General features: G+C 51.9%; 1 protein-coding gene across 1 annotated transcript; it reads left to right on the top strand.

Moving 5' to 3' along the window:
- Positions 1-221: 221 nt before the first annotated feature.
- On the top strand, positions 222-20,327 carry BNC1 (basonuclin 1). Its single transcript, XM_012934738.2, has 5 exons — positions 222-296; positions 14,298-14,418; positions 15,223-15,446; positions 17,208-18,961; positions 19,664-20,327. The coding sequence occupies exons 1-5, from the start codon at positions 222-224 to the stop codon at positions 20,307-20,309; spliced, it is 2,820 nt and encodes a 939-aa protein (XP_012790192.1). The 3' UTR covers positions 20,310-20,327.
- Positions 20,328-21,653: the final 1,326 nt, after the last annotated feature.

The following is a 21,653-nucleotide window of genomic DNA, read 5'->3' as shown; positions in this document are numbered from 1 at the left end:
CCGGCGGGCCGACACCTCCGCGGCCGCCCGCGAGGTCCAGCTGTCTGCGACCCAGCCTCGTCCCAGCTGCCCCGGAGAGCGCGAGCGGCCGCGGGGCGGGGCGGGGCGTCCAGGTAGGGGGCGTGTTGGGGCGGGGCCTTACCAGGTTGGGCGTGATCGGTGGGTGGAGCCTGCGGGCCCCGCCCCCTGCGCCGCGCTGGGCCCCGACGGCCTCAACGTGGATGCGCCGGCGCCCGCCGAGCCCGGGCCGGGGACGAGCCGGGAGCCCCGGCTGCAGCGGCCGCAGGATGGCAGAGGTAAGCGATGCAGGGTTCCGTGCCTACCAGAGGGCCCCTGCCCCAGGACGCACCCGGAGCGCACGCGGAATGGGCTCCGGCTCCGTCCCGCTTCGGCCGGCCCCGCCGTGCGGATATTCCCGCATCGTCCGAGCTTCCCTCGGGTCGGCGCCGAGCGGCTCCTGGCGCGCTGGGCTGTGCGAGACCCACCTAGGAGCAGGAGCCGCGCGGGAAGCCGGGGACCGGGTTTCTTCCCCGTGCGCCGTGCGCCGCGCTGCCCGCGCGCCCCGAGTGCAGGGACCCGGGGTGTCCCCGCGCGCCCAAGAGAGCCGGGGGGCCCACGCGCGCCCCGAGTGCAGGGACTCTGAATGTCCCCGCGCTCCCGAGAGAGCCGGAGGGTTCCCGCGCGCCCCGAGTGCAGGGACCCGGGTGTCCCCGCGCGCCCGAAAGAGCCGAGGTGTCCCCGCGTGCCCCGAGTGCAGGGACCCAGGGTGTCCCCGCGCGCCCGAGAGAACCGGAGTGTCCCCGCGCGCCCCGAGTGCAGGGACTCGAGGTGTCCCCGCGAGCTCGAGAGAACCAGGGTGTCCCCGCGCGCCGAGTGCAGGGACCCAGGGTGTGCCCGCGCGCCCGAGAGAGCCAGGGTGGCCCCGCGCGCCCCGGGTTCAGAAACCCAGGTTGGCCCCGCTTCCTGAACGCCCAGATGTGGAATGATCCCGCGCCCCGCGCGCCCCAGTGCAGGGACCAGGAGTGTTCCCGCGTCCTGCGCACCCTTGAGTGCAGGGGGCCCAGGATTCCCCCGCGCGCCCGAGAGACCCGGGGTCTGCCCACAAGCAGCAGGCGCACGTATGGCCACTGCTGTGGGGACAGGTGTGGTGCCCGCGTCCATCGCCTCCGGCACCGGGATTTGCTCCTTGAATTTGTCAGGTGGATGTGACAAGACGCGGGCGGAGCCCGTCTGAGAGCCGTCTGCAGTCAGCTCCCGCAAACTTTCTCAGCAGTGCAGAAACGAGCCCTTTTTCCTCCATCTCCTATTTCTTTTCCGCTGCCTCCTTTTCTCTTCCTTCTCCTCCTTTTCTTCTTTTCCTCCTCCTCCTCCCCTTGCCTTCTCGTCTTCCTTCCCCATCTTTTCCTCCTTTTCCTCCTACTCCTCAACTCTTCTGCTTCTCCTCTTCCATCCTCTTCTCCTCCACCTCCCACAGTAACTTTTATTTTTCAAACTATTAAAATTGAGATACTGTGAGTTTCAGTAGTGTTCTGATTTCACCTGTGGTGAAAGCATCAGGACAGCCCTGCTCTGGTCAGCCTCGGCCCTGCTCTGTGAGGTTCAGCAGAGGCCAGGCCTTGCTTCTGCACTCCTGGAGGAAGAGCATTTGCATGGGACCAGGCCTTTGCTGTTAGCACTTAGTGGGGTAGAGAGGGGCCCTGGCAGCTGCAGCCTGTGTGCAGGCAACATGTGTTATCTCTGCGCCAAAGCAGCCAACTTTTTTTTTTTTGCACTGTAATTTGCAATACTGAGGGTACCATGCATATCGCTTTACTTTCTTTCAGCACTCAGTTTGTGTCCAGAGTGGTCATTTCTAAATATCATTGTTATAGTGGTCCCTCCTCTGTCCTAACTGCACTCCCCCTCCCATTTTGTGGCAGGCCTCCTCACCCTTTTCTTTGGATATTATTCACATACTCTGCTTCCTAAAAAAAAAGAAAAAAAAATAGCCGGCAGTCATTCTATGTCTGGCCCTCTCCCTCTGACTCATTTCAGTTAGCATGATACTCTCCATCTCAATCCATGTATAAGCAAATTTTATGACTTCATTTTTCCTAATAGCTGTGTAGTGTTCCATTATGTAGATGTACCATAGTTTCTTTATCCACTCATTTGTTCTTGGGCAGTTGCGTTGTTTCCAGACTCTGGCTATTGTGAATAGTATCACGATGAACACAGGAGTTGAGGTGGATTTTCTGCACTGTGTATTTTTGCCCCCTAGGGGATCTTCTCAGGAGTGGTATTACTGGGTTCTGTGGAAGCTCAGTTTCTAGTTTTTTGAAGAATGTCCATATTGTTTTCCAGAAAGGCTGGACCAATCAGCATTCCCACCAACAATGAAGGAGAGTCCCTTTCTCCGTGCATCCACTCCAGCACTGGTTGTTCTTTTTGATGTGTGCCATGAGATGATATCTCATTGTTGTTTTGATTTGCATGTACCTGATAATTAGTGATGTAGAGCACTTTTTCATGTGCCTTTCGGCCATTTGTATTTGTTCATTGAGGAAGTTTCTGTTCACCTTCTTCTCCCCATTTTTTGATGGGATTGTATGTTTTTTTTCTTGCAAAGTTCTACCAGTGCATTATATATCTTGAATATTAACCCCTTATCAGATGAATATTGAGTAAACAATTATTCCCATCCCATGGGCCATCTTTGTGTTCTGGTCATCATTTCCTTTGAAGTGCAGAAGTTTCTTAGTTTAATGTAGTCCCATTTGTTTACTTTCACTTCCACTTGCTTGGTCAGTGGTGTATCATCCTTGAAGATGCCTTTAACTTCAATATCAAGGAGAGTTCTGCCTATGTTTTCCTCTATTTATCTTATGGATTCAGGTCTAATATCAAGGTCTTTAATCCATTTTTGTTTGATTTTGGGGTGTATTACCATTTTGATATTAACCCTCCCAATCCATGAGCAGGAGATATGTTCCCATTCCTCAGGTCCTCTTATATTTCTTGGAAGTAGTGTTTTGTAATTTTACCCGTGCCAAAAACAGTAAGGATAGGTCTCATTCCCCTCACCCTGAAAGATCCTCCAATCGTTGGGAAAGACGAGTAAGGAGAGGCTGCTAGAATCTCAGGGCTGGGAGGAATACAGATGTTACTTGTGCCTGCTCGAGTAAATTGTTGAAGGATGGGATGACAGTGATACATACAGTGACAGTGATTGGTCTTTCACCTCTTTAGTTAAGCTGATTCCAAGGTACTTGATTTTCTTAGGCTACAATTGTTAATGGGATTGTTAGAGGCAGGCAGGGGTGGGGAGGGGGAGGTGGCAGAAGGGAAACTGGGGAAATTGGTGGTGGGAAATGAACACTGATGGAGGGATGGGTGTTGGAACATTATATGACTGAAATCCAGTCATGAAATTTTTATGACTGTATCACAGTGATTTAATTAAACTTTTAAATAAATAAATATGTTTCCCGTCTTTCACCATTTGTATGTAGGAAAGCCATGAACTTTTGCAGATTAATTTTGTAGACTGTCACTTTACAAATCTATTGTTTCTAAGAGCTTTTTGGTAGTTTTTAGGATTTTCTAAATATAATATCATGTCATCTGCAAATACTGAGAGCTTGACTTCTTCCTTTCCCATCTGGATGCCCTTGATATCTTGTTCTTACTTATTTGCTATGGCAAGTACGTCCAATACTATATTGAATAGAAGTGGTGAGAGTGGGCAACCTTGTCTTTTGCCTTATATTAAGGGAAGACATTTAGGTTTTTCCCCATTGACTATAACATTTCCTCTAAACTTATGGTAAATGGTTTTGACTATATTGAAGAAAGCTCCTTCAAATTACATTTTGTTGAGGGTTTTATCATCCAATAGGTGTTGGATCTTGTCAAATGCTTTCTCTGCATCTATTGATAAAATCATATGGTTTTAATTTGTCTTTTATGGATACAGTATTCTGTAAAAAACAGTATACTATGTTGATTGACTTGCATGTGTAAAACCATCCTTGTATTATCAGGATGAATTCTACTTGGTCATGGTGTATGATCTTTTTGATAAATTGTTAGATTCCATTTGCTAGTATTTTTTTAGAATCGTTGCATCTGTCTTCATCAAGAATATTGGCCTGTAATTATATTTTTTGTGGCGTCTCTGTTTTTGATATCATGTTTAAGATGATCGTTGATATGATTTTTATACTTTTGACTTTGTAGGGGTATGTTTTGTGTCCAAGCATGTGGTCTATCTTGGAGAATGCCCGTGTGCACTGGAGAAAAATGTTTATTCAGCCATTTGAGAATGAAGGGTCATAAGTATACCAAGTCCCTCTCTTCCGTTTCTTCCCCAAATAAAGTGAGGAGCTTTAGTTCAACTTTAGTTCTAGTTGATCTATCAAGAGGTGACAAAGCAGTCTTGAAATCTCCAACTACTATTGTGTTGCTATCAATATCTTTCTTCAAATCTGTTAGCAGGTCTTTTTTTTTTTTTAAGTATTTTGCTGGTCCCTCATTAGGTGCATATACATTTGGGAGTGTGAATTCTTCCTTATGTACAGATCTCTTGATATTAAGAACTTTGCTGTCTTTTAATACCTTTTTCAGCCTGAAGTCTATGTTGTCTGATACTTGTATGGCCACCCCTCCCTTTTTGAGGGGGTTGTTCGCTTGAAGAACTGTCTTATAACCTTTGACTTTGATCTTGTGTTTACTCTATTCATCTGAGTTTCTTGCAGGCAGCAGAGTGTTGAGTTCAATTTTCGAGTGCATCTACCACTGCATGTCTCTCGATTGGTACATTTAACCCATGGACATTGAGAGAGATTATTGTTATGAAGTTTTGTGCCATCTTTCTGCAGGAGTTTGGCATGTTTGTGGAGCTTTGGCATGTTTGTCTTGTCTTAAAGTAGCCTGTTTAATTATCCTTGTAATTGAGTCTATGAAGTTCCTAAGTTGTTTATCTGTGAAGTTGTGTATTGTTCTTTCCACTCTGAATGAGAATCTGACTGGGTAAAGTGTTCTTGGTGAGGCGTTCATTTCATTGAGTTTTACACTGTATCCCACCATTGTCTTCAGGCCGGGAGGTTTCATCTGATAAATCTGTATTTAACTTCCTTCTCTGATCTTGCTGCTTTCAGTATTCTGTCTCTATGGTTTTCATCATTCCGATTAGGATGTGTCTTAGGGTATTTTTATTTGAGTTTCTTTTAGCTGGTTCCTTTCGTGACTCCTAGATCTGGGTGCATACACTCTTCAGCAGTAACCACTTTGACGGTTGCTTCTTCATCAGGGTTTTCTTCCTGACCCTCTGGGCTCCCAATAATTCTTATATTGTCCTCTTGAATTCATCCCAGAGTTCTCTTGTCATCTGCTTGTTTGCTTTGAGGGTCTTTTCCATCTTCTGCTGTTGTCTGAAGGTTCTCTGCTCTTCATCTCGAAGCTCACTGATTCTGTCCTCAGAAGCTGTTACTCTGTTGCTGTGGCCTTCCACTGAGTTTTTCATTTCACCCACCAAGTTTTTCAGGTAGGTCATTTCTGTTTATAGTTTCTTCATTTCTGCTTGTGTTTTATTGGTGGTGCATTCTACTGTTTCTTTGAGCTCCTTAAAAACATCCTTAACAATTCCCTCTAAATCCCTTATCAGAGAGCTCATTATTACTGATTGAGTCTTCTGGACTAGCATCTTAACTCACGAAGCCTGGTGGGGTTCTGTGTTGCTTTACCATTGTGACCTTTGCAGCATGGAGATGTTTCTTGTGTGTTGTGGTGTGGTTGGGTGCCTACAGCGAGGATGTCTTTGTATGTTTATAGTGAGTTATGAAGAGATGAAGAAATGTGAACAGCGGAGGGCATTTAAGACAGTGCTTCCCCTCAGAGTGAAAGGGGTTACGCTACCATTGATAGATCTACTTGAATGTGAAACAAACAGTGTGCTTCACATTGGAAATATTAACCAGCCTGGAGAGATCACTGTGGACACAGAGTTTACATGGCACGGGGAAAGGGTTCTTTTCTTTTCTTTTCTTTTCTTTTCTTTTCTTTTCTTTTCTTTTCTTTTCTTTTCTTTTCTTTTCTTTTCTTTTCCTTTCTTTTCCTTTCCTTTCCTTTTCTTTTCTTTTCTTCTCTTTTCTTTTCCTTTCTTTTCTTTTCTTTTTTAATATGGTAAGGTCCAAGTTCTAACTAGTTACCAGGATTCTGAGAAGAGCCCCTCCAACCCATAGGGTAAGAAAAGCCACGGAGGTCTCCCTGGGGAACCAAAAATCATTGTCCCTGAATTCAGCATTTAGTGTGGGTGGACACTGAGGGTTCCACAGAAATTGGGCTCTCTGGAAAGGCGAGAGGGGCAGCTGGAAGAAATGGCCTGTGTAGATGCGGCAAGAGCCCCAGGCAGGGGCATCACACCCCTGTACCCCAAAGAGCAAGGGTCTGGGAGATACAATTTTTTAGCACCTTTTCCTTAGTTTTTCTATCACTTTTGCTGTTGCTGCTGTTGTTGTTTTTAATGTAGCGCTTTTCTTTTTGATGACTTATCTGAGAAATTCAAAAGATAATTCTTCCTTCGCAGAAGGGCCGTCCCAAAGGTGGGGTATAGGTGGTGTGTGTGTGTGTGTGTGTGTGTGTGTGTGTGTCTGTGTGCGTGTCTGTGTGTGTCTGTTTGTCTGTATGTCTGTGTGTGTGTGTGTGTGTGTGTGTGTCCCCTTTTAGATCAGAGTGTGCCTGGAAACTGGTTCCCTTTTATCTTGCATTTCTTTGAAGCTCTTCCTCCCCGTGGTGGAAATTCCGGGGTTGCTGTATGGCCCTGTCTCTCTGCTTCATGAAACAGTGGCCTGCCTCCCCGTTTCATCCACAAAGTGCCGGGGCTGCCGAGAGCTTAGCTCCCTCACCCCTAGGGGTCTGGTGGGAAGCAGTGAGGTCCTCAGGAGAGTGAGGCCCATGAGGAGAGGCAAGGCAGGCATGCAGGAGGCAAGTGGTGGGCTCAGGTGAGTTCTGATTCTGTGTGCGCGTCTTTCCTCCGTGCCCGACTGTCTTCTCTGTTTGTCTCCTTACTGTCTGTCTGTCTCCTTGGCAGGCTTCATAGCGGGGATCCCTGCAGGCCCACACCTGCCAGCTCCCTGCCTGCTTCCTCTCCTGCCACTGTCCTCACGAAGAGCCACCACCGGCCCTGCCTGGAGTGGGGCTGTATGGTCGAGCAGTCAGCAGGGCGGCAGCCCGATCTGAGTCCGACTTTTGCTTCCTAACAGCACCACTCGGAGCAGGAGTTGATTTGTTTTCCACTCTGAGTGTTTAAATCCAAATTCTCTTGTGATCCTAAAATGAAACATGGGTGGGCTTGCTTCATTTTGTCCACTGGCCCCTGATCCTTTGCACTGGCAGCCGTTGTGAAGCTGCCTTGCTTATTATTGACTGGCCCCTTGGGAAAAATGACACTCAAGTGTAAGTGTTTTAGGTTCGGTTTTGCTTTTGTTTTTGGCGTCCCAGCTCCGCACCCACTGACTCATCTGTGTCCCAAGGTTCCCCACCCGGGCAGTTTTTATCCTGTTTTTTTTTTTTTTAATCAAAGGTTTCTCAAGATTACTTCTGAGGTCTCTGAAACTTGAATTATAAAGGGTCAAGAATATGTTTGTTTATCCTATATTTTTGTATCATTTCACTGTTGTTACTAAAAGGAAGAAGATTTGGCTTGGTTTCTGAGGTGATATTTGCCTGTTTTTCTGCATTCTGCATTTTCAGTTTTCAGAATTAATAATTTTAAGGGTGGGGGAAGGCACAGCTGTCAAAAGATTTTGGCACCAAGTTTATACTTTGATTTTAAAAGATCAAAAGAATGAGTATTTTCCCCCTCACCCGCTTTGAACTGAGCAGGGAGAAAGTCCACGGCGCCTGATCTGCCCTCCTGGGGTGCCGAGCCCCCCACCTGTCCCATCCTGCCTCCCACCTGCCCTGGCTCTGCTGGCCCTTATGACCCTTATCCACGGCCTGACAGGACCGTGCCCCACCCGCTCAGCCTTCATCCCACAAGTCAGGGGGAAAAGCCAGTTTCAGTCTGTCCCGCAGACTGTCTGTCCCACAGATTGTGTGTGCAGCCAGCGCCCCGAGATTCTCCTACAGCCCCTCCTGGGTCCACAAAACCCTTGGAGGCTCCTGGCTGTCCACTCCGTTGGCCCGCATCTCTGCCCAGAACAGAAGTCCGTGCCCCGAGGCCACAGTGCTCCCTGCGCCTAGAGATTTCAGACAGCCTCAGGCCGTTCGGTGAAGCTGGGTGGGGATGTGCTGGGAGGTGGGAGAAGTCAGAGTGACAGTCTTTGGGTCAGTCACATATCCTTCCCCACCCCCTCCATTATCCACCCCAGATTATACAGAAGCCAGGCCTAGGAACCATATATTTTCACCCAGAAATATTTCAGCACATCTCTAACAGAGAAATCTTTATCATTACCCTGAAAACAGTGAACACCTTTGAGCATCTGATGAGGGTCCAGGTTTTCCTGCCTGTGTCATCAGCTTGCTCTGCCATGGATCCCTTCCTGTCAGGGCCCCACTCGTCCACTCTCTCTCTCCAGCACAGATTTCTCTTCTCATGTGTACGTCCCTGGCATAAGAGGGTAGCACGAGTGGCATTCAGCCAGTGAATGATGACATATCCTTTGTGGCAAAACCCGTCCTCCGTTCTTTCATTCCTGACGAATCCAGCTGTATGACTTAGTCCCCATAGCAGGCCCCGGGAGGATTTTGGTTTTGTATCTGCACTCCCGACCTCCACCTCGCCCCTAAGACCACACAGGCTGCCAGTACCTGGCTGATGCTTTCAAACCAGACTAGCCCAGATGGAGCAGGGAGACGGCGCTCAGAGGCTTGGCTAAGCCGACGTGAGTGTGCAGGCTCTAGCCGGGGGCTCCAGCAGCAGACACACTGCCCCGCAGGCCTCCTGGCTCTCTTCTATCCACTCTCCCAAGTTTCCGGAGGCAGAGCAGAGCTGTGGGCCGAGACCCCCAGCCCGAGTGACCCTTGGTGGTGACCGCACAGGCGGGGAGAGGCCCAGCCCTGTCCCCATGAGCTGGGGGTGAGCTGTTTCCTCTAGAAGTTGCTCCACCAGGCTGTTCTCAAATCTGTTCTGCCAGTTTCCAGAACCCGCTATGTACTACTGGGTTCATGTCCAACATCCAAAGGTGCAACTCGGAAAAGCCTGAAGCTCCTTGTCAGGAAGTTTAGTGGTCTTAAAGAAGTGGCTTGTGTTGGACTGCCGAGGTACTGCCGTGATTGAAACTCTTTCTGCGTAGGGGCCAGAGAGAAGGACAGTGGGGAGGGCACTGGCCTTGCACATGACCACCAACCTCTGTTCTATCCTTGGCATACCATATGGTCCCCAGAGCACCACCAGGAGTGATCTCTGAGCATAGAGTCAGGAATAAGCCTTGAGCACTACCCAGAACTCAAACAAAGGACACATGTCACATCAGAACCCTCTGGTAAGGGGAATAGCTTGGGGCCTTACTGACAGGCCCAGCCCCTGACCAGCCCTTGGCCAGCCAGCAGCATGGCTAAGGAGAGTTTCCTGTCCAGCCCTCTCTGGCCCTGGACCGTTTGTTTCTTCTCTCCAACATGAACTCCCTGAGTGCAGTATCTCCTACGTCTTGGTTAGCACCTTAGTCCCCAGAACCTAAGGCAGTGCCAAGCTCATAAACGCCAGGCCACCGTTTGTTCTGAAGAAGAGTTCTTGCCCTGCGGAGCTTAAATGTCCTTACCTGTAGGTGCTGGGTGAGAGTGCCTGATCCTCAGAGCCCGACCTTCTTCTCTCGTTTTTTTTTTTTTGTTCCCCTGTTCTCCTATCCTCCAAGAATCCCCCACCACCCACCCCACCCCCCAGAATTGACTTCTAGCAGCATGAAAGTACTTGTTTGTCCTGGAGATGAAGACAGCTTTGAAGTCGACAATGTTTGTTCTCAAGTTCTACCGCGCACATGAGTCACAAAGAGGCCAGAGCTGAGTTTTGGTGGCTCCACGCCACGGTGCTCCTGGTAGGGGCCCACCAGGTAGGGATGTCTGGGAGAGAAGGGGAGGCCCAAAAACCGCACCCCACCCTACCCCCAAACAAACCGAGCTCCAGCTTCTGATGCCAAGTGTGCGGGGAGTACCAACCCCACGAGCGTCCCTTGATTTCTGGACGAAGCAATGAGTGTGACATGCTCACTACAGAAAAGCAAGCCGAGTGCTGAATGATGACCAGCAGCCTAGCCAAGTGACTAGGAACAATTTGGAAAGGTCTAATTCACGTGAGAGAGGGGTGCCATAGGCACAAGTCCAGTTGTTGGGAACACCTGCATGTTTCCAATGACTGGGGCAGCTGTTGGGGGTTCCCGAGGAAAGGGGGTGCCTGGTAAGGGTTTCCATGCTCTTTCTGCATGGGAAAATTAAAAAATAATCAACTGGGGGGGGGTTGATGCCTGTGGAATCCCCAGATGACTTAAGTAAAGTGAGGAGGAGAGACGGCAGCCTGGAAGAGGGGTCTTCCACTTTCTCCCGATCTACCTTTGCCATCCCGGGACTGACTGGGAAATCTAGGATTGATAAAGTGTGCTGTGAGCCCCTGCGCCACACAGACCTCATGTTCTGCCAGAGCCCCTAGGCAGCCATCAAGCCACACCTCGTGTCCACTCGCTCTGCACTGCCTGGGAGATAATCCCACCAACCAATCTCAGAAAGCTGTGGAGTCCTGCTGGTGCAGGGAACTGCTCTTGGCAGGAAAAGAAAGTCAATCCTAGGCCTTTTGGATCCTTCACCTTTCTCACAGAAAAGAATTTCAGGAGAAGACAAGCAGTGACAAGAAAGAAAGAAAGAAAGAAAGAAAGAAAGAAAGAAAGAAAGAAAGAAAGAAAGAAAGAAAGAAAGAAAGAAAGAAAGAAAGAAAGAAAGAAAGAAAGAAAGAAAGAAAGAAAGAAAGAAAGAAAGAAAGAAAGAAAGAAAGAAAGAAGGAAAGAAGGAAAGAAGGAAAGAAGGAAAGAAGGAAAGAAGGAAAGAAGGAAAGAAAGAAGGAAAGAAGGCCCGGGCGGGGCGGGGGCAGTGTGCGGTCCGCGGGAGGGGGGCGAGGGGCGCGGTCCCCAGCTGCGGAGGGGCGTGAGGCGTGGGGGCGGGGGTCGGGGGAGAGGGGCACGGAGCTGCCGGGGCGGCGGGCGCTGCGGGCTGGGGCCGCTCGGGGGTCGCCGTTAACCCCGCGGGACTGCGCCGCAGCGGGCTGAGCGAGCGTCGGGGGTCTCCCCTGCAGCCCGCAGCCGCACACTCATGCCCCCCTGCCCAGCACCTGCCCCCCCCCAAAAAAAAAAGAAAGAAAGAAACCCACATTTTACTTGCAGGTTTGAAGAAGGGAAGGGAGGGGGAGAAAGAAAGAGTAATGTGCTCAAGAGAGAATGCAGGCTTCCCCAGAATGGAGAGGGAGCCCCAGTATACATCCCAGTGTTAGATAGGAAAGCATGAATGTACACATCTCAAGAGGGGAGATGCGGGCCACACATGTGCTTGGGTACAACACATGGGCACAGGCAGCACATGGGCTCAGGCAGCATATGTATGTTCTCTCTTTCTCCAAGTTGGCTTTTATAGGGTTTCTTCCAAGCTTCCCATCTGGGGCTTTCTACCTAGGTAAGAGTCCTTTGAAAGGTTGGTTGCCAGGGGGAAAAGTTGGGAGCAGTTGGTGGTCTACTTTAAAATTCCTTTCCTGGGGGCTCAGCAAGGAGGGCATTTGCCTTGCACACAGCCAACCCAGGTTCTATCCCAGGTATCCCATATGGTCCCCAGAGCACCACCAGGAGTGATTTCTGAGTGCAGAGCCACGAATAACTCCTGAGCATCACCAGGTGTGACCCAAAAGAAAAATTTTTTTAAAAAGAAATTCCTTTCTTGGCCCTTGTTCCAGACAGAGCTTCTCTCAGAGGGGGTCCAGCCTTCTCAGGGTCTATGCTAGTACCAGGCAAAGGTCTTCTCAGGCCTTAGTTCTTGTGTCCACAAGGTGGGCCCTGACAATATTAGAGCTAGTTGGTTTTATTACTTCCCAAGAACTCATTGCCATGGGGGTTGGGGGTTGCCTGCCTCATTTTTATTTCATCTTGGAAGTTTTGATCTGTCTTCAGGTAATGGTGCTATGATTTTAGTCCATCATGGATTCTGAAATGAGAAAATCCCAAGGGCCTTGCTATGGGAAGTCTTCTTAGATACTATAATTAGGTTGATTGTTTTTTTAGTTTAAAATAGTTTCTCTAGATTTATTTCTATAGCGCTTAATGAGGTTTATTAAGCCTTATTCAAAGAGGTTCATATAGAACCCCACAAATATTTCTTACAGAGAAACATTCATGTACATTGGATAATAGCTCAAACCTGCTTAAAATTGGAATCTACTAAAAATAAATCAGTCAATCAAAATAGCCAGACTGGAGGGCCTGCTGCAGACAGCCTATCCGGTGGGGGCCCCTGCAACAGCTTCAGGAGGCATCGACTTCCATTCTGCCCTTTGTGGGTGAGGCCCAGCCCCCAGCCACTACGTGCTACACACCACTTCCTGCCACGTCCTGCCTTGTCTCTCCCAGCAGGCCCAGGGCTAGCTGGAAAACGCCATGGTTAGGGGGTGGTCAGAAGACACCAGACAATAAGCACGTCAGCCTTGAGCAGTGCCACGGAATTGGAATGGTCACTTTGGTGCAGTGCAAAGCCAAGCCTAGTCTCTGCCTCCCCCAGCTCAGTCCTGAGTACACTGCAGAAGGGCCACCCTCTGGGAATCTCCAGGGCACAGAGACTGATGGACACAGAGCCTGGGCAGAGCAAGGAGGCCTTGTTTCCAGTGAGGAAGCAGCGTGTGCGCCCCCCCCCTCCCTTGGAACAGGAACTTCCTAGTGGCCTTCAGTGCTCGAGTGAGTGTGGCTTGGACGATGCCACTGTGTTCTCGTGCCAAAGGCAAAGCCGGCCAAAGTTGGTTCTCTGTGCATTCCTGTTCCAGAGCTGCAGGGCCCTGGGATACCTTTCTACAGTGGACAACAGAAAGTAAACCAGTTCTCTCCTAAGACTTTTTTTTTTGTCACACCTGGTGATGCACAGGGGTTACTCCTGGCTCATGCACTCAGGAATCACTCCTGGTGGTGCTCAGGGGGCCATATGGGATGCTGGGAATCGAACCCGGGTCGACCGCATACAAGGCAAACACCCTACCCGCTGTGCTATCGCTCCAGCCCCCTCTCCTAAGAGTCAGCTATCACTATGCAGATGAATCTGTGGCTGTTGCGTGTTGGTGCATTTGTGACTGCTGACTTTGTGGATCTCCTAAAAACAGTATAATTAAGCATGTTAAGCAGATCGAGCATCTTTTGAGTGAATTGTAGCTCAGTGTAAAACCATTCGCAAAGACAGAAACAGGCAAAGAACCTCCTTTGCACTCCTGCCTCGTAGCAGTTGCTCATCGTCAACCCCGACTCCCCTGTCCCTGGAGGCATATCAGCCTCTGTGGATTGGTGGTTTGTGATGGTCTGTGGACAAGGAGCTGTTGACCTGTCACTTCTGGCACGTGACTGGTGCCGCCCTTGTGTTTCTGGGCCTGTCCGTGTGACAGCCACTTCAGTACTGCAGCCTCTGACCTGCCAGTCCAGCCCTGCCCTGGTTCACCTGGTTGCTGATGCCAGGATTCCCGCTCTCCAGTTCTTGGAATTTGTGTTGCCATGAATGCCGAGTACAGGCTTTTGTTTGGACACATTCTTACTTCCCTGGAATACCCATGCATGTGAAATTGCCACATGAGTCTGTTTTGTCTTTCCATGAGCTTCCACAATCTTTCCAAAACGGACACTGCAAGTCACCGCAAGTCATGGTCCTCGGAGCAGTGTACCCTCAAGTGAAAACCAGGGCTTGCTTTGGGGCCCCTTCCCAGGAGCCCCACTCATGGTCAGAGTCCTTAACTGGAGCAGGAGTTTAAGCTCCTCATTGCCCCTCATTGCCCCTCATTGCCAGGCTTTTTCATCACACATACACACACACACACACACACACACACACACTCATACACATGCACACACTCACCACTCCATGGATACCCTGAACTTTAGTAAATAATTATTATTACTGTCAAGCTTAGTATTACTTTTGGGATACTTCAATAAATACTTGTCAATACTTGCGCATTACTCTGAGGGACACATTGTTAAATACTTAGTGTTACTTGAGTATCGCTTTAAAATACTTTGTCAATACTCAAATACTTGTGTATTACTGTAGGGATACTTTAATAAGTACTAGGAAATGCATGGCTGGCTGACTGACAGCGCTGCTGTGTTCTCTTGCAGGCTATCGGCTGTACTCTCAACTGCACGTGCCTGAGCTTCAAACCGGCAAAAATAAACCACCGCCAGTGTGAGCAGTGCAGACACGGATGGGTGGCCCATGGTAATGAGTCTCCTCTTGGCTGGTGTGTCCTGCCCGGTAGCTGAGGGACATTCTAGCTAGCATGTAGATGCCACTGCGGCCTACCATCTCAGGCCAAGTTTCCGAGATGTTCTCTCTTAGGCTGGAAACGCCACGGTGGGCAGGCATTCCATCAGCCCATCCGAGGGTGTTGTAAGTGGTGCTTCCGTTCTGTCATCAGTACCAGAAGCTCCGTCTGCTACAGGACACAACAGCCTCCCCACTGGTTCTGTGACAGATTCTCCCTCAGAGGTGAATTTCAGATGAACTGCAGTGTCCCCCTAAGTCAGTTGACCCTGTTTAGCCACCGTGCACCTAAAGTGTCCATTCTGGCACATTGGCCCTCCTGTCCTTCTGCCCTGTGAGCCAGAGAACTTGAGTTGCCAAGTGCTGGCGGCTTTTCTGGTTTCCAAGTTCAGTCTAGACTGAAGGAGCCACGTGGGCAGAGACTGGTGCGCTGGCTAGAGTGGACATGGAAGGCTGCCCGTGCCAAGCCCAATGGAAAGGTGGCAGGCTCGGCTCAGAGCCACACCAGCTGGACTCCAGGGCCAGCTCCAGACTGTGTCCTGACACTCTGCCCTCCTCCCCCAACACTGCCCTCTTCCTATGCATGGGGTGGCATCATTCTCTGGAGGGGTGCCTCAGGATAGGGGAGCGAGGGGAATCTCAGGCTGGCACTCTGTCCCTGGCATCCCCGAGACCGTGTCCCACGCCAGGCAGTGGTGAGGTTCATCTGGCTTGCAGGCGGCGCGGTGTGAACACACTCCCCCCTCCTCCCCCTTTCAGCGCTCAGTAAGCTGAGGCTCCCCGCCAGCCAGGTGGAGATCGTCCAGTCCAATGTGGTGTTTGACATCAGCAGCCTGATGCTGTACGGGACCCAGGCCGTCCCTGTCCGCCTGAAGATCCTGCTGGACCGGCTCTTCAGTGTACTGAAGCAGGACGAAGTCCTTCGCATCCTGCACGCCCTGGACTGGACTCTGCAGGACTACATCCGGGGCTACGTCCTGCAGGTACGGGCCCCACAGATGTGCCTCTTCATCTCTCCACAACCACGTGTTGTTTATCCCCGATTTCACTGAGGGTTTGGGGATGAGGAAGGACCCCCTCCCCAGCCCGCTGGCTCCCCGCCACAGCTCTCCTGCCCAGCCGCCTTCTCCCCAGTGCCCGCCTCTGCCCATTCCCACTCTCCTCCCTTCTCTTCTCTCTGCTTTACAGCTGCCCAGGCTGGAGTCAGGCTGGCCTTTCAGAGCTGGAGGGAGGTGGAGGGTGTTTTCCCAGCAGCAAGAGCGTTCCCCGAAAGGGATCTCTCTCCTCACTGGCACAGACACCAGCTTTGCTCTTTCTTGCCTCTGCAATAGGTCATATTGATTCACTCTGGCTAAAAGGCCAGTGAAGGGGCGGGGGACATAGCTCAGGGATTGAGGCACACAGGTGGAGCCCCATTTAGAGCCTCCGTGCCATATGGCATCCCCCACTAGTGCCAGGTAAGGTCCCAGTGCCCCCACTGTCCACTGCTCTTGGCCCCAGTGGTCCTCAGCGTCCAGGGACCCAAGGTGCTCAGTCTAGAGTTTTGAACCAACCAACCCATTTAGCTGAGTATTGCTGGGTGTGGACCCGAGTCCTTTGAGCACTGCTAGGAGTGATCCCTGAGCACAGAGCCAGGAGTAAACCCTGAACACTGCCAGTTATGGCCCCAAAAACAAAGAAATAGAAGGCGATAAAATAGGGGAACAGACAAGTTCCCTTGAGTCTGTGACCGTCTGGCCTCAGCAGGACCACATCTTTCAGACAGACACTAATAACAACCATTTGTCGGCAGTAACCCTCTCTGAAACCAAGCGTCCAAGAGACCCGGGGGGTTGAGGCTGTGGGTGCATCTGCATCTTGCTGGTGGGACACAAAACTCAAACCCAGAGCTTGACTTCCTTGTTTGCTCAGCTCCTGTGCTGGCCTCTGGCCGGTCAGGCTCTAGCTCTTCTGTGGAGCAGTGTTATGATCTTACATTATGACATAGATCAATATTTAATGATCCTAATCATCTTGCTTTCTAGTGTTAGTATTAAAAATATGGAATCAATTACCTTGAACCTCCAGCGCATGAAAAATTTATGACGTTCCATTCCTCATCGTCTTCAGAACCCTTACATGCACCGTGAAAAATCTCAGTAGGCCATCAAATACATGTTCTGTGATAAAATATTTATTGTAGTTTTGGGAAAAGTTAGGCCTTGCTAGAGTTTGAAAGATTTCCAACACTCCAGTGTAATTACTGCCCCACTCTGTGCACAGGCCATAGATCAATACAGGTTCGTTGTTTTCTGATGCGAATAACTTGGGGAGATGATCATACTCGAAGTGAATAAATATTCTTTCCACCTCACCATTTGCACTCTTTAGCTAGAGAAACTACTATTGTTCATTTGATATTTATTTTCAGTTTGAAGGCCACATGGGTGGTGCTCAGGGATCACTCTTGATGGGGCTCAGGGGACCTCTCTTGGGGTTGATCCCATCCAAGGCAAGTGCCTCAAACCTGGACTGTCTCTCCTGCCCTGTATTTTTACCTTAACAAGGAAAATTACGGTACCTATTGCATCGCAGCTGGTGGAGTGGTAATAAGGTGGGAAATGGCCCCCGGTGTCCCTCTCTCTCTCCTGGACCCCCACCCCCACCTGTGCGATCGGTCCTTTACAGCCTGGCCCGGGACAGGAGGGTGGCCCTTGCTGACAGGTGGTATCTGGCCTCACTGCTCTTTTCCGTGCTGGACTTAGGATGCATCGGGAAAGGTGTTGGAGCACTGGAGCATCATGACAGGTGAGGAGGAGCTGGCCACGCTGCAGCAGTTTCTGCGCTTCGGAGAGACCAAGTCCATCGTGGAGCTCATGGCCATCCAGGAGAAGGAGGAGCAGGCCGTGGTCACACCCCCCTCTCCCGCCAGTGTGGACATCAGGGCCTTCATCGAGAGCGCCGGGCCCCGCAGCGCTGGCCTCCCCGGGCCCCTGGACCACGGCCACCCCAGCAGCATCCACCCTTTTGAGAACCTCCTGAATGGCATCACGTGGATGCTGCCCTTCCAATTCTTTAACCCAGTGCCACCAGCGCTCATCGGCTCCGTGCCTGACCACTTCACACTGCAGCAGCCAAAGGACACTGCCCAGGAGCCCCAGCGGGAGCCGCGCGCCTCCTTCCCCGACGGCAGCCGCCTCCTGTCCTCCCCATCCGCACCATGCCAGGAGAAGAAGCCATGTATCAGCTGTCCGGATGCCACCCCTAAGAAGGAGGACGTCGCCCAGCTAGGTGGCTCAGGCTCCTTCCCCGTCATCATGAAGCTCGAGCGGGTGCCCGCGTCCCCCGAGGCCAAGGTGAGGCCCGAGCAGAACGGGCTGGGCCACAAAAAGGGCCGCGTGTTCTGCTCAGCGTGCGAGAAGACCTTCTATGACAAGGGCACACTCAAGATCCACTACAACGCCGTGCACCTGAAGATCAAGCACCGGTGCACCGTGCAGGGCTGCAACATGGTATTTAGTTCTCTGAGGAGCCGCAACCGCCACAGCGCCAACCCCAACCCCCGCCTGCACATGCCCATGAACAGGAACAACAGGGACAAGGACCTCAAGAACGGCCTGAGCCTGGTCGCCCTAGACAGCCGCCCACGCCCGGGCCTTGCCGATGACCCCAGGGGCCAGCCTGCCTTCCCGGGCCCCCAGCCCAATGGCGACCTCTTCCCGCACCTCAAATCCGTGCGGCCTGTCCTACCATTCTACCATAGCCCCGCAGCCCCGGACGAGCTGGCCAACACCCCCGGTGGGCTGCCCTCACTGCCCCTGCTGTCCTCCGCGGTCCCTGAGCAGCCGGCTGCTAACGAGGTGCTGCCCAAAAAGAAGTCACGCAAGTCCAGTGTGCCCATCAAAATCGAGCCTGAGGCCGCAGACCGTGCCCGGGACAAACGGCTCAGCTCGGACGAGGACGGTGAGTATCAGCCCAAGGGCTGCAGGCCGGACTCACACCGCTCCCCAGAGGAGCAGTGCCCGCCCCCAGGGGGCCTGGGGATGCCCCCCTCCCTAGGAGACCAGCCCTACCCTGCTGACTCGGGGCCTGGGCCCAGTGCAACTCCTGGCCACTCAGAGAGTGATGCAGAACCGCAGCCGGCGCTGACAGTCGCAGCAGGGGAGGTGGAGGCAGGAGGCCGAGAGCTGCACCTGCCCCCTGCTCTGGAGACCTGCACCCCCTTCCCCAGCTACGTGCAGCTACAGCAGCACCTGCTGCCTGGCAGGCTCCTGGGCACTCTGGCCCACGGCGCCATGGCTTTTCCGTGCTTCCAGGGCTCTGCAGAGCCCGAGCCACCGAACCCGCAGGCTCTGGGGAGGCGGGAGGAGCCTCGCTTCCAGTGTGGCGTCTGCAAGAAGAGCTTCAAGAACGCCTGCGGTGTGAAGATACACCAGAAGCACATGCATGCACGGGAGCCTCACACCTGCACAGAGGCCAGCTGTGGGGCCACCTTCCCATCCCCCAGGAGCAGACACAGGTGAGGCGGCCACATTTGAGTGACACTGGGGACTGTCCCAGGAGACATACTGCAGTGCATGTGTGAGGACCTAGAGGAGGCAGGGGACCACCGAGGCACAGCCGTGGGTGTCAAAAGGGCCACAAATGTGGCCCGGGAGGTGACTCACAAACCCCGAGTCTGATCCCTGACACCTCATAGCCCCTGAACCCCATCAGGTCGACCCTCTCAGCCACAGGTTTATAAGATTATATGATTAATGAATTCAAACGTCATGAGAAACAAGTTTTAATAGTACATTTTATTTCACTCAGCCTGTCCAAAATACCGTTTGCAAATGTCACAGCACCTTTGAACAGTTCCAAAACCAGTGTGTTTCACATGTCCCCGCATTCAACGGAATCAAGTCCCCGCCTGGTCCCCCATGCTTGTGACCGCTCTCCTGGGAGCACTCGCTTCTTGGGGATGGGGTCTGGCCATCCTGCTGGTGGAACGCAGGGACCCCTCCATACCATGGTGTGCTGGCACGGGAGCAATGGCCCAGACTGACCAACCCCCACTATCATGCTTCCCTGGGCTGGTGCCCATCCCCCAGCAGGACACTGAGGGCCAGCACCCACAAAATGCACTGGGTCCGGGCTGCACTGCCCTCCCTGAGTCTCACGCTGAATCCCATCTTCCTCAAGCAGCAACCCGTCGCTGACACTCTTTTTGCTCTTGTAGACATAATTCGAACATAAACCTGCACCAGAAGGCATGGACATGCGAAGCCCTGGACAGCAGTGCTGACCCCTTCCACGGGGACTGCCTTCTGAGAGGCTCAGCGCCAGAGGCCCACCAGAACGCGGTGGCCCCGAAGCCAGGTTCACAGCCCTCTGCCATCTTCCAGGGGGCCAGTAGAACGGGCAGCCTGGTGCACCCCCTGGAGGGACTGAGCTCGGGGGCACCCAGCGAGGCCACCGCCCTGGACCTAAGTACCACCTGGAGCACCAAATCGGGTAGCAGCCACTCATCCTGGGACTCGGACGGAGTGAGCGAGGAAGGGACAGTGCTCATGGAGGACAGCGATGGAGACGGCGAGGACACCCCGAGCCTGGTCCCTTCGGAGGATAGCTCCCTGCTCTGCGTGCCCCTGCCCAAGGCTGACTCGAGCCTGGGCATCACGTGCCACCTGTGCCAGAAAACCTATAGCAGCCAGGGCACCTTCCGGGCCCACCACAAGACTGTCCACCTCCGCCAGCTGCACCGTTGCAAGGTCCCAGGCTGCGGCACCATGTTCTCATCTGTTCGCAGCCGGAACCGGCACAGCCAGAACCCCAACCTGCACAGGGGCCTGGCCGCCTCCCCGGTGATGGGCCTCCCTCAATGATGAGCGGGGATTCCCCAACTGCCCATCTCGCCAGGGGCTCCTGCCAGACCCTTCAATGGCTAGCTTGTGGAGTCTCTGAGGGAGCCCATCTTTGTTCTGCCCACATCTGCAGTAACCAGAGGGCACAGTCCAGGCGATGCAGGACAGACAAGTGACTCTACTTAATTTAAAATGCTTTTCTGGGTTTTTTTGGGAGTCACACCCAGCAGTGCTCAGGACTTGCAGTTAGGCACTGCAGTTAGGAATTATGCGTGGTGACATGGGATGCTGGGGGTCAAACTCGGGTCTGCCATGTGCAAGGCAAAGGCCTGCCCCGCTGTGCTATGTCTCTGGCCCTAATTTAAAACTATTTGGATGGTATTTAGTTTGTGTTTATGTTTGAATGTGGGGTGACCCCTGGGTGTCTGTAGCAGGATGGGGGTTGGCTTCACCTCCAGACCACAGCCAGTGGGTGTGGGCAATGTGGAGGAGCTCAGACACACAGGGAGAGGAGTCTGTGTGCTCAGTATTCACCCTTTCACAAGCGTCCACCTCTGGATGGACTTTCAGACTCACATGGTAGAAGAGAAGGGAGGACATCGTGCCCTCACCCTGTGTCTTAATACTTAATTTGTTGGAAGGCTGTTCCAGCAACTGCATGCTCCTCAGGGCTGAAAGCCGCAAGACTTTTGTCCTCCACACATTTGGTTGATTTAAGTAACGAAGAACATCATCAAAAGCACAGGATTCTGAGAGAGCTGGTTGCTGGTGCCTACAGGCAGAGGAAATCCTGCCTGTGAATGTTTCTGTATTCTAGAGAAGGTTGTCAGGCCCTGCGAAATTGGTCCTGCCTGAAATGAGAGCTTTTTTTCCACTGCTCTGTGACGAGGCAGCTGGGGAATATGGTTTTCCCAAAGTCCAAAGATTTGTATGCAAATGAATTTTCTATGATTTAATAAAAGCACGACACACATTTCATTGAAAGAGATAGTTGTCGCAAAGCTGGTTTTGACTACACACCTCTAACACATGCATCCTGCAGAGCACTCATACATGCACACACAGGCACATATGTGATGTGTGTATATGCTCATGCACAACCATTCATACACAGATATGCACACATGCAAACACACACATGCACGTGTCTGCATACATGTGTGTGCACACAACTGTACATGTGTGTGCACGCTAGCGATCGTGCAGGACTGGAAAGCCAGAGGTGTGCAGGTGGGGAGAGGAGCTGAGCCCTGTGGCTCTGCAGCAGCCTGAAGAATGAGGTGGTGGCTGCTCCCTGGAAGATGATTCACAGATGTTGGCTAAACCAGGTACTGAGCACTTGCCTTGCATGTGGCCAACCCCAGT

The sequence above is a fragment of the Sorex araneus genome, chromosome 6, assembly GCF_027595985.1.
Source record: "Sorex araneus isolate mSorAra2 chromosome 6, mSorAra2.pri, whole genome shotgun sequence".
In the NCBI taxonomy this organism is placed as follows: domain Eukaryota; kingdom Metazoa; phylum Chordata; class Mammalia; order Eulipotyphla; family Soricidae; genus Sorex; species Sorex araneus.
Note: the sequence above shows the minus strand (reverse complement) of the source record. Positions and strands in the feature narration are given on the sequence as shown.

Excerpts from the sequence above, each read along its gene's own strand:
- BNC1 (XM_012934738.2), top strand. The coding sequence starts at position 222 with ATGCGCCGGCGCCCGCCGAGCCCGGGCCGGGGACGAGCCGGGAGCCCC. Across the intron at positions 297-14,297 it reads GCGGCCGCAGGATGGCAGAG|CGCTGCTGTGTTCTCTTGCA; the intron begins GTAAGCGATGCA and ends GCTGACTGACAG. Across the intron at positions 15,447-17,207 it reads TCCGGGGCTACGTCCTGCAG|GATGCATCGGGAAAGGTGTT; the intron begins GTACGGGCCCCA and ends TGCTGGACTTAG.